Consider the following 12,911-nt stretch of genomic DNA (forward strand, 5'->3'; position numbering starts at 1 on the left):
TATCAAGAATTTCAAGCGAACTGGAGCAACTCAACCTTCATGGGAAGGACCGTTCCAAATATTATTAACTACTCCAACATCTATAAAGATTGGAGAAAGAGACTCTTGGATTCACTGCTCACATGTGAAGAAAGCATCTTCTGCTGAGACTGATTGACTCTATCCTATCATATGAATTGTGACTCTATCTTATCATATGAATTGGAGATAATAATCCATAGACAAATGGATGCTGTTTTTTCAAGAATATATTGAATTACTGATTTTTTCTTATTTTTCTTATTTCTTTTCTTTTCTTTTTTTATCAGAATATTTGATTTTTTCTCATTTTTTGTACTGAAGGTACACATAATTAATATTAATATTATTTTTTTCCTGCAGTAATACAAGTTAATATATATATACTCTTGCTATAATATCAATATATGCCTAAAAGCTTTAAACCATGGGAACCTGCCATTTATTGATAAAATATTATAGGACTGTGATTAATGTTTGTGCAGACTAATGCACAAACTAAACCTAAATAGTGCCAATAGAGCACACAAGAAATATTAAAGTGAGACTCAAGGTTGCGACGCTTAACTTATGTTTAAGTCGTAGGACTTCCTTGTATCTACACTCTTTACGAAGTACTCAAACAAGTACAAAGCTTGACTATCATGCTGGCTCCCTATATCCCTGAAAAAAGAAAAATCAGACGAGGGAATGACATTTCCCCATCAAAATAGAATTCTAATTCTTGTCTTCTTATATTATGGCAACTTCCTGTAGTCTTGGCTACAAATGGCTAAGTGAAATATTACTGCATTCTGTCCTACATACTTGTGGGATAGAAATTACTTTAAACTGGACCTATACAAGGCCTATTTTGAATTTTTCTTATGTCTTTGATTATTTTTCTATTCTTTTGATAATTGACACATACACCCCCATAACTGAACATTGCATTCTGAGCTAAACTTGATATTTTTAAATACTTACTTCACGGGGGATTGTATTTTAATTTAAAATGTAAGAATTTTTTTTTAATTTTTTTGTTTAAGATTGTATTTTAATTTAAACTCTAAGAATTTTTGAATTTTTTGTTTGAGATTGCATTTTTACAAAAATCCAAGAATTTTGAATTTTCTTTAAGATTTTACTGTTATAAAAATCAAAGATTTTTATTCTGTTCGAAAAAATGATCTTCAAGAAAGAAGCTTGAAACTTTTATATCCAGAGAATGAACTGTTGCAGAAAGATGCTGAAAACCTACACTTCATCAAGAAGATCAAGAATGAACTTTGGATATGATTTGATTGGACTGAACTTTTGATTGAACATTTATTGTAATTGTACACATTTATGCCAAAAGGGGACTGCCCCTAATTTGGCTTTCTGTCAATGCGCCTAGCAAAACATTGGTTTTGCTTTCTTTTCTTTTCTATTTCCTCTCTCACTATTCTAATTTCTCTTAGAAAATTGAATGTTGTGTATATCTATACTTAGAAGTGCATTTAGAACAACAAAATGATTATGTTAAATGATCAATGGGGAGACTAGTCTCCCAATGATCATCAGGGGGTATTGTAAACCTTAAAATTTCTTAGACTTGGGGGCAGCTGGGTAGCTCAGTGGATTGAGAACCAGGCCTAGAGACGGGAGGTCCTAGGTTCAAATCTGGCTTCAGCCACTTCCTAGCTGTTTGACCCTGAGCAAGTCACTTGACCCCCATTGCCTAGCCCTTACCACTCTTCTACCTTGGAGCCAATACACAGTATTGACTCCAAGAAGGAAGGTAAAGGTTTTATAAAAAATAAATAAATAAATAAATTTTTTAAAAATTTTCTTAGACTTATAAATGTTGGAAATTTCCCCATTGGGAAATTTCATACTTGAAAAATTTCCTACTGATAGTGGGAACTCTATTGGAATGTGAACCCCATTGGCATGGGAGATTCCTCCTCCTCCCTTCTTAAGATTACTTTAGGACAGAAACCTTTTGCTAAACAATGGAAAGGGCTTTGACCTATGCTTAAGCATAGAACAGGAAGTTCTTTGAGTCATGATTGATTTTAGAATTGATACAATAGAGATACTTGGAATGACAGAACCAGGTCTTGGAAAATACAATTTCCACCCTACTCAGTCCTAACAGGATTTAGGAAGGGCTGCAGCATAGATCAAGATTTAATTATTTGAGAATATGACCTTCAACAGACATGTGCAAAGCCCAGACCTCTGGGCGGTCCTGGGTTAAGCTAGAGCCACCATTGGCACAGGGAAGACATGGACAATGATTGGTAGATGTGAGAACTGAGGGGAGGGAACTTGGATGGTTTCCTTAAAGATAGCGGGGTCTGAGGACTAGAGGGGGTTGGAGAGGTTTTGCTCTGAGAGGTGGTGCTCTGAGAAGGCTTGCTCTGAAGGAAGCTGAAGGTGGAGGCCCCTGAGACTGTTTCTCCATTTTGGTCACGTGAGTGATAGGGACTGATCTCTTTTCTTTGCCTCAGCTATCTAAGGGCTAGGGCCTTTTGGCCCAGCCTAAACAGAGGGGGTATTTAAGCCCTATTCCCTTCTCTCCCCTTTCTCTCTCTCTCTATCTCTCTATCTCTCTCTATCTCTCTCTCTCTCTCTCTCTCTCTCTCTCTCTAATACCTTTCTTCTTCCTGTTTGTAATTAAACTCCATAAAGGGTTGACTGCTGACTTGAGTTTTCATTAAGGAATTACATAGCTGAATTCCTTGGCAACCTTAAATTAATATATATCAGTCTTTTAAGTGATTTCCTTCCCACAATTCCCCTCCCCAAAATAAGAACCTCACATGACCCTGAAAGTTGAGAAAAACGTATTATGATTACCTCTTAGACACTGGAGCTTCCAGGTCAATTTTGCTAAGTCTGATTCTGAATATAATAATATTGGACCTTTAAATGTATAGTAGGTGTGTCAGGAACACCTCAAAAGGTCCCCAAAGCTTTCTCCTTGAATGGTGTCTATGGGACCCCTATCAGTAGAACATTATTTCCTTTTAATGCATGATTCCACAACAAATTTGTTAAGGAGAGATCTTTTATGCAAACCTAGAGCCACAATAACGTGTTCTCCAGATGGTTCTATGATGCTAGACCTGCCTAAGGAATTCTTTCAAACAGTCAGGAGGTAAAGGAACACACACACACATACACACACACACCTTTGAAATCCCAGCTGATATACCTGAGTCTCTCTGGACCACATCTTCTTCTGATACAGGCCTACTCAAATCAGCTGTTCCTCTTTATATTAAGACAAATGGTTGTCCACCTCCTTCCATTCCTCAGTATCCCCTATCAAGAAAGACAATTGAGGGAATTTCCCCAGTGACAGGTTCATTAATTAAGCAAAGAATTTCATGCAAATCTGAATATGATACCCCCTAAAAAAGCCAAAGCCAGGACCAGATGGAAAACATATCTATTGGTTTGTACAGGATCTAAGGGTTGTAAATAATCATGGTATAAAGTCATGCTGTGGTTCCCAACCCAATCACAATTATCTCCATTCCCAACACAGCCACATATTTTACTGTGGTGGGTGGGTGTGCTCAAAATTCTTCTCAATCTCTATCCATGAAAATTCCAGGAATATATTTGCTTTCACCTGGAAAGGCTCCCAGTGGCCAGGGTCAAGGCTTCCACAAGGATTTGTCAACAGTCTGACCCTGTTCTCAAAAATTTTTAAACAGGATTTAGTAAATATTTTTTAGAAGAGCTGTTTGAAACAAATTGTAGATGATCTGCTCTTGGGCACACCAAATGCCACTGTGTTCCAGGAAGAGAGCAAGCATTTTCTCTTAGAGCTACATAGGAGAGGCTATAAGGTCTCAAAGGCAAAAGTTCAGCGGTATCTCCCCATAGTTGAGTATTTAGGGTTTGTTCTAACTGCTATTGTCTGCTCCATTTCCCCTAAGCATATTTAAGCTATTCAGAAATCGATTGCCCCCTCCACTAAGAAACAATTGAGAGAAGTTTTATGAGCAACAGGGTTCTGTAGGCAGCAGATTCCTCACTATGGGGAAATCACCAAACCCCTTATAAGCTCTGACAAAAAAAATTTAGTCCCCAAACCACTTAATTTAGATGCAGAGCACCTTTCAGCTCTCTCAGAATTAAAACAAGCTATCCTGTTTGGCCCTGCTCTAGGCATTCCAGGTTACAAAAGGCTATTTACCTTACATGTACATGAAGGGGGAGGTACCTTCTTTATGCAGCCCAGCTGGATCCAGTAGTTTCAGGAGTCCCATCCAATCTTAGGGGCATAGCTAATTGTAATAATTAAAATTAAATTATGAGGCTGTTAATAGCTTAAGTAGTTTTATTACATCAAAGTAGTGAGAGTAAAGAGAGGGAAATGTAGGAAAGAAGTATAGAGTTATATAGCCTACCACCCTATGTGGTGTTCTGATGAAATCAAAGCTCACCACCAACAGGGGTCCAATCTCCAGCCAGAAGAACTCAAGAGTCAGCCTTCAGGTTCCAATCTCAGACTAGAAGTCCACAAGAGTCTCTTCCGCAAAAGTCACCATATCCAGAGTGTTCCTTTAGCAAGAGTAAACAATACCACATTCCATATCTGAATGCAAATCTCAATCAGAATGTCCTCCAGATCCCTGGTCTCATCTTTATATGCAGTTTTCTGCACCCACTAGCTCTCCCAAGTCACATCTTCAGGAACCAATCATAGTTCCTTAATTTGTCTGGCACCACTCAGGGGGGCAGTGCTTGTGGGATCAATTTCCTGTCTCATTGATTTCAACTTTCTTTCACTGTGGGTGTGTGTATCCCTGCACATCTCAATGGTAAAGGACCTCCAGGTCCTTGACTGATTAAACTAAAGCAAAGGGAGGGGAATTCCAAGTCCCTTCTCACATGCCATAGCTTTGTTAGTAATTAAATCTGCTTTTACATTGGGGTACCCATTAACAATATATGAAGTTGAGATATTGTTAAAGCATAGAACAGAGACATTTTCAGATCAAAGACTTACTAGGTATAAGATAACCTTGTTGGGTAATGAAAATATTACCTTGAAACCCTGTACAATCCTTAATCCTGCAACCTTGCTTCCAGAATTACCAGTTTCAGGAGAACCATTGCACAATTGCAAATCTTTAGTGCCATGGCTGAAAAGCCTCGAGATCATCTCCTTTAGACAATCCAGACTTAGGTCTATTCACTGATGGTTCTTCTTTCATGAGGAATGACATATGCTACACTGGAGCTGCTGTGGTCACAGAATTTGACACTGTGTGGTCAGCTTCACTGCCCTCAACTATAAGTGTTTAAGGTGCAGAAGTGATAGCTCTAAAACATGCCTATAAAACTTCCAAAGCTAAAAGAAAACAACAATTTACAAAGATTCTAGATATGCCTTTGAAATCTGCCATACAGTGGGTATGCTATGGCTCCAAAGAGGGTTTTTAACCTCTGATGGAAAATGTATTACAAACACAGAGACCATTAATGAAGTGCTTTCTGCTCTCCAGCTACCTGAAGATCTAGCTGTAGTTCACTGCTCAGCTCATACAGGTGGTACTGACCCTGTCTCTAGAGGGAACCACCAGGCAGATACTGCAGAAAAGCTTGCTACTTTTGGACCGAGTTGATTTTAGCTTTGACAACTAGTAACAACTCAAATTGATCTCTCTTATAATGAACAAGAAGTGAAAAAAATGGAAGCAAAAGTTTAAAGCAAAATAGATCAATGGGGTATGGGTGTCATCTGAAGGAAAAACCCTATTGCCTAGAAGTTTCTATCACCAAATATGCTTATCTGTTCACAAGAGTAGCCACTTTGGCACTCAGGTTATTGTAGACTCTATTAAAAAGGTATGGATAGCTCCTGGTAAAACCACCAGAACCTCTAAAGTGTATGTAACCTGTCCCACTTGCCAGGCATATAATCAACATGCTTTTTGTGGCAAAGCTTTTGGTGGAATTCCTCTGGCTTACACATCTTTTGAGCATTTACAAATTGACTTTATTACTCTGCCCAAGACTGGACACTATAAAGTTTGTCTGTTTATAGTGGATCAGCTGACTAGATGGCGGGAAGTATTTCCAAGTGCCCAGGTCACAGCAGCTTTTGTTGCTAAGGTACTCTTGAGGGAAATTGTCCCCTGCACTGGCCCATCAGTGTGAATTGATTCAGGCAGGGGAACCCATTTTACTGCTTCTGTTTTGTCTCAGGTTTATTCTTGTTTGGGGATCATTTCCCAACTCCATTTCCTTATCACCCCCAGAGCTCAGGCCAAGTTGAGAGAATGAATAGAGATCTTAAAAATGAGTGGAAAACTGTGCACTAAGACTCACTTGAAATGGCCTGAAGTTCTCCATTTGGCCCTGTTTTATCTCTGTAGCAGGCCCAAGGCAGATCTACACATCTCACCATTTGAGATGCTTTTTGGACATCCCCCAATACAGGCTATGCCTTTTTCTCCTGCATACACATCATTACTTGAGGAGTGGGGCACCTCTATTGCTTCTTAAATACAGGATTTACTAGGTAAAATTGCGAGAACTCTGAATCTGGAATTGTGATACAAGCAGGACTTATAGACTTCTCACTCCATGACCTACATCCAGGAAACAAGGTGTACATAAAGAACTTCTGACAGGTCTATGGGGATACTCAAGGCCCACTGAGGCAAAAGCAGCCAGAAAAGACACATTTACAGATCTGCTTCAGACCATGGCAAGGACCGGTCTTGACCTTACAGGTTTACAAATCAATGTCTAAGAACACCTACCTTTCTTAATTGGCTCAGAACATCCTGACTAGTTAATCACATACCTTGGGCTCTATCTCAGAGAAAAAAAATGGCCTTCATCATATCAACTATATCCTGGCACTTTTGAATTTCTAAAGAAATGCTCATGTCAGCAATAGTAGATCAAAGAAGCTTTGAAGATTACTACTGATGAATTACGTACTCCTTTCTGCAGCTGACACCTATGTAATCTAATTGGCACCAAGGACATATGCCCTTCATACATTCTTTTCGTTTGTTCATAAGTGTATAGAAACTATATAAATACTACACCTCTATGCCCAATAAATCGGAACCTGTGATTGCATTTCACAGCCCCCTAGGCCTCTTCATCAGCAGCAGAGAGGTTTTTATGGGCTCTCATACCAAATTTTGGAATGGCAGTAAAAGACTGTTAGAAATATCCCAGCTGAGGTTGAAAAATTGGCATAAGACACAGTCTAAGCCATCTCCCAAACTACTAAGGCCATCTCTTAACTACAGGAAGAGACTGACTTTTTAGCAAAAACAGTTCTATAAAACTGGCTGGCCCTTGACATGCTCACAGCTGCATTGGGAGGTATGTGTCCCTTTATTAATCAACCTTGTTGTTCTTATGGAAATAGATCTGGAGAAATTGTGACAAATATCCATGAGCTTCAAAGGATTTTAAATGACACACGGAAAATAGCTATAGAGACTCATGTGAATCCTAATAATTAGTGGAACCTCTCATGGTTACAAGGAACAGGTTTGCTCACGGTTGTCATCAAATGGGCTCTTATAATTTGAGGGATTGCGGTACTTTTTAGAATCTCCATTAGCTATTGTACTATTGTTTATAACAAGCTTTTTCCTGGTGAAAAAAATATGTACACTCACATTGTGGATCACGGCCAAGTTGGAAAGGAAACAGAACTTGCTTTTGAGTATGAAACCTTTGTGTTGTACCTCAACTTGGTTGACACATTGTTATATGGAATGTGAACTATGAATTCCTGAATTTTTTATTTTTATTATTGTTTTTCTTAATACTTGCAATGGGATATTTGATTTTTTTCTTTCTTATTTTCTTTAATACTTTGAAGCACATGGAATCAGTATTAATGATTTTGATGTTGAAGGATAAGTTTACAATATCTCTTAGTCCTAATATCACTGCATACCCCAAAGCTTAAGATTATGGAAACCTGCCATTGATTTTAAGTATTATGGGACTTTTACTAATAATTGTGTTTGATTTCAGAAGGGATTACAAAAGAGCCACTGCACAGTGCCAAGAAGCACAAGGTCAAAGAGACCAATAATCCCTGAGGGACTGATGAGAATTTGCACTAAGGCAAAGGACTTGTTTGGAGATTCACAGAAGTGGTTTTTTGACAATTTCAGACACAGGATTCCCTCGTCCCAGATTTCCGACAAACACCTTAGTTTGACTTTCATTTATGCTCCCCTGTTCCTGAGGGTAAAGGTACAATCAGACCATGGAATCATACTTCCCTTTTACCTCAGAATCTAGTCCCTTCTCTTTTATAGTATGGCAATTTTCTATATCCCTGGCTGCCAATGGCGAAGTGCAATATTGCTGCAGTTGCCCTGCAGATTTATAAGACATAAATCACTGTAATTGGGCCTTGCTGGTAATTTAAGGACCTGTTATGGGTTTATTCTTTTTTTACTCATAATTTTACACATATAAGATTTTGACATATATTTTTTATCCAGAATTTCTTTTTTTCTCTTCTATTTGGTTGTGTTTTTTTTTTGGGGGGGGGGTAATTTTCTTTTTGACAATTGATTCATATACCTCATAACTCAGCCATGTATCCTGGGGTGATTCTGGAGTTGGTCAACACCCTCCTTGGGGGGACTGTAAAATTATCCTAAAATCCAAGGTTTAAAATCTTTTGGAGAAATTTTAGGAAAAGAAAATTGCCAAGACCCCAAATCAAGAAAATGGACCTTTTGGAAAAGGTGCCATAAGGATGCCTGCAGAAACCACACTCTACCATAAACTCTGTGAATCAAGAACTCAAAGCACCCCTACTTAATATCAAATATGAGTTCACGAGTCACTTACTAGAGTAAGCTCATGCCTCCAAAGACCACTGCTCCACCAACACCACCACCCCAATCACTTTGGACCGTGATAGGCAAATTGAAAGATGATCATTGGTTTCTGTGAAGAGGAGTGACAGGAAGTGACATGGGAAAAGGAGCATAAAAGAAGAGCTCAGCATGGTCTAGGGACCATTCCTTTCCTGGAGTTTGGAGAGATTGGCTGAGATTACTGCTTTGGCTTTAGAGACTTTTCCCCTGGATCTTGTGTCAGCTTGCTGGATGGATGAGTGGCTGGATTTCCTACTTTGGCTTTGGAGGAGGCTACATTGGTGGAACTCTGGCTGAGGAATACTGGGAAATCCACTGGAGGTATGCCTCTGCCGGGGGGCTTAGCCAGACTTCACCAGAGAAGGGATGGTAGTCTTGTTAAGGCTGTCTCTTATCTTCATTTTTCACTTTCACTCTTTCCAACTTTTTGTAAATAAAAGTTAAGTCATTTTGACAAGCTATAATATTTTAAAATTGGCAACCACAAAATTATAACTCTCATATTTAGTCATAAAAACCTAAACATAAATCTTACAACTCTTATGCCAAAGGGGAGTGCCCCTTAATTGGCTTCTGTCAATGCATCTGCGGATCATTTTTGTTTTCTTTCTTACGTCCCTCTTATCCCCAAATTGTCGGACTTCCCCGTTGTAAAGGGCGATGTTTTATACAACTCTAGGAAGAGAATCTTTCGAGGTAAACACTGGTTATTTGAAATGATTTACTGAGGGGCCTGAGCATGTTCATCTCCCAAAGATCTCAACGGAGAGACACCCAAGCACAGGGGATTTGGGGAGAGAACTTCTCTCTGCACCATGTCGCTTTGTTTAACATCCTCTCTCAGGGACCTGGCCGGCAAAGACCCCTGAATAAATTCGGGGATAGCCGAGCCCTGGGAGAAAGGAAGCTAGAGAACCAAGAAGCCAGGAAACTGACCCCACAGGCACTTCCCCTGGCGGCCAGGCAGATTAAGCAGCTACGGTGGGTTCCTTAGATGGGACATGTGAGAGCCAGTGGGTGGAGAAAACAGCTTATGAGGGGAGACCAAGGCGGCTACGGAGGCCTTCTGGCTGGAGCGGGAAGAGCGGAAGGAGCCACTGTTGGAGTTCGCCACAGGTCCAACCTGGCAGCAAACAGACTAGGGAGCCAAGTACCTCTCTGCCTGCTTCCTCCCTCCCTCCCTTTACTACTCGGGTTATTACCAGCCTCATCATTTTCATTTTAAGGCCTCGAGACCAAAGCCCGGCCCGCCGCCCTCCTCTGCACCCTGCCAAGGACTCGGTAAGGACGGGGGACACCCGCAAACACCTGCCTGGGGACCCTGGGGGGAGGGCCCCCCCGCACCTGCTGCTGCCACCGACCACGGGTCAAGTTTGGCTCTTCAGCCCAGAACGACCCGGAGTCGTCTCTGACCCTCACAATGTCCTCCATGGAGGGAACAAACACCTGCAGGAACCCCCCAGGCGGGCACAGCCGGGGCTCACCCAGCTCAGGGGGCCACCCCGTCCCTGACTGGCCTTCAGGAACCAGAAGAGCCCTTGGATGGCACCTTCCTGCCGGGTCCCGCCTCCTCCTCCCTGAGCCAGCTCTCCCTGGCCAGCCCAGCCCCCTCCCCGGGCGCCCCTGTGCCCAGCTCCGTGCCAGCCCTGCCAGGCTCTTCCTCCTGGGGCTGGGGAAGCCCAACGCTGTCTGTCACCCCCCCCATTCCCAGCACCCACCAGGGAGGCCCTCCTGTGGCCAGGGGGGAGGGGCTGCCCCGGCCCCTCCCCCATTTCTCACTATCTGATGAGGCCCAAAGGCCTGGGGGGCGGGGGAGGGGGGGAGGCTGACCCACAGCCTGACCCAGGAAGCGGGGGGGGGGGGCCCCCCCATCCCCCGCCTGTCCTCTGGCCCGGAGGAGGAGCCTGGCTGGAGCCCTTCTCCGCAGCCCTTCCAGTCGGCTGCACTCACCTGGGAGGGGGGCCTCGGGTTCCTGGGCGCCATCCCTCTGGCTGCGGGCTCTCTGCGGGGCCACCCTGGGGTGCTTCAGGGGGTGGCAGCGCCTGGGGGGGGAGAGGGAGGCTCAGAGGGGCTCCCAGGCCTTCCCTGGCCTCAGGGGGGAACCGGGAGCCTCGGGCTGGGCAGGGCCTGGGGCTGGCCGGGAAGACGCCCCGCCCCCTCTGGTGCCATCCTTGGCTTCCTTCCATTCAGGAGCTGCACTGGCTGGATTGAAGGAGTCTGCTGGGGGGAGGGTTGCTGAAGGGGGGGGCGGGGCGGGGAGAGCGGACTGGCATTTCCTCAGGGTCCGAGATTGGGGTTCCTTCCCCGCCTCTCTTGGTGCACATGCGCACACGACCCCCCAAAACTCCCAAGCACGGAAACCTGGAATTGGTCCACCCGGGTCTTCCCGCTCCCCAAGAGTTGGGGAGCAAAAACTCTCAGCTGATAAAGCAGGGAGGCAGGGTCGCGTCTGCGCATGGACTGCCTCCCCTCCCCCTCTCACCCAGAAATGTTGCGAGCACAACTATGCACCTTCCTGGAGCTGAGACTGCCCACAGGAGATTCCCAGCATGCTTTGGGGCTGCCATAGGAGAGATGACAAGATTTGCCAGATTTCAGAACCCAGGCATTCTGGGAAATGGAGTCTTCCACAAGATAAAGCCAGGATTACATGAAGTCATGACACCGGCATTCTGGGAAATGGAGTCCTCCTACCTTGTTCCTTGGATTTAGAGCCCTGGTGGGGGAAGGGCTATACACAAATGGGGGTGGGGAAGTACAGTCGTCTCTCCCTCACCCCCATTTCCCCTCCAGCCCGGTCCCGCATCTTCTTCTTTAGACTGGAAGCCGCCTCAGGCCAGAGCCTGGCACACAACAGGTGTCTAATAAGTGTCTACTGACTGGCTGACTGACTGATCCCTCAATGGATCTCTGCTCCCCGCGGCCCAGGACGTGGTGCCGGGAACCCCCTCCTGACACACACTCACAGAGTCTCCCCTTCCCCCACAACACCCGCTTTTACACCACATCACAGCGCCCGGACCATCCCTTCTTGTTGCACATGCGCACAAGCTGCAGGTTCACCAACCAGGAACAAGTCCACCCGGGTCAGCCTGGTCCCAGGAGTTGGGATCAGAAAGTCTCAGCTGCCACAGCAGGGAGCCGGGGCTGCGCCTGCGCATTGACTCTCCCCTCCCCCTCTCACCCAGCAAAGGTCCAAGAAGCTCTCTGTGAGCCTTCCAGGAGCTGATACTGCCCATAGGAGATTCCCAGCATGCCTTGAGGCTACCATAGTGGGGAGGAGCCAAGACTAGGAAGAAAAGAAATGGCATTCTGGGAAATGGAGTCCTCCACAGTAGAGGGCCAAGACTTGCATGATGTAATGACACAGGCATGCTGGGAAATGGAGTTCTCCTGCCTGAGTCACTGGCTATACACGAATTGTCCCCCAACCTGGGCGGCTGCAGCCTTCTCCCCTCCCCCCATTTCCCCTCCAGCCCTGCCCTGCTGCTTCTTCTTTACTCTGGAGGCTGTCTCAGGCTAGAGTCTGGCACACAGCAGGTGCCTAATAAGTGTCTATTGCCTGGCTAATCAGGAAATGGATCCATCCTCCCCCAGGACCTGAGGAGGGGGTGCTAGGATCCCCCTTCTGACAGAGAAGGAAACTGAGTCACAGGGCAGCCGCTGACCCTCCAGGCCCAGGCCCAAGGCCCCCCTCCCACAGCTTCCCCTCCTCCAGGGATCTCTCTGAACTTCCTGCTGCTCCTTCAGCTTTGGGGGACCCCAGGGACTCCCCAAAGGACAGGCCAACCCAATCCCCAGAAGAGGAATCAGGTGACTAGAGGGCTGCCCTCCTGGGCCTGGAACCCCCAAGATCTGGGCTCAAACCTGGCCTCAGACACGGCCCAGCTGGGGGAGCCTGGCCAAGGCCCTTACCAGCCTTTGCCTCAGTTTCCCCCATGGTGAGATCCAGACAAGAGCCTGAGGTGGGGGGGCTGTGGGGAAGCTGGTCCAGAAAGGATCTGGGGGGAAACAGAGCTGCTTCCTCGG

The 12,911-nt window shown here is 44.7% G+C and overlaps 1 protein-coding gene across 23 annotated transcripts in view; it reads right to left on the bottom strand.

Moving 5' to 3' along the window:
- The window catches only part of LOC103094100 (zinc finger protein OZF-like), a 62,383-nt gene extending 50,248 nt beyond the window's left edge, over positions 1-12,135 (bottom strand). Inside the window, exons 1-5 of one of the 23 annotated variants that reach the window (XM_056825465.1) lie at positions 11,950-11,989; positions 10,833-10,924; positions 4,410-4,563; positions 4,196-4,286; positions 3,203-3,312 (exon numbers count right to left, since the gene is read on the bottom strand). In XM_056825465.1, the coding sequence (XP_056681443.1) occupies positions 3,203-3,223 (21 nt within the window). In that variant the 5' untranslated portion in view covers positions 3,224-3,312; positions 4,196-4,286; positions 4,410-4,563; positions 10,833-10,924; positions 11,950-11,989. The other 22 variants (XM_056825464.1, XM_056825463.1, XM_056825468.1 and 19 more) reach the window with 22 other exon arrangements.
- Between the last annotated feature and the right edge of the window lie 776 nt (positions 12,136-12,911).

The sequence above is a fragment of the Monodelphis domestica genome, chromosome 4 (genome assembly GCF_027887165.1).
Source record: "Monodelphis domestica isolate mMonDom1 chromosome 4, mMonDom1.pri, whole genome shotgun sequence".
Taxonomy (NCBI): Eukaryota; Metazoa; Chordata; class Mammalia; order Didelphimorphia; family Didelphidae; genus Monodelphis; species Monodelphis domestica.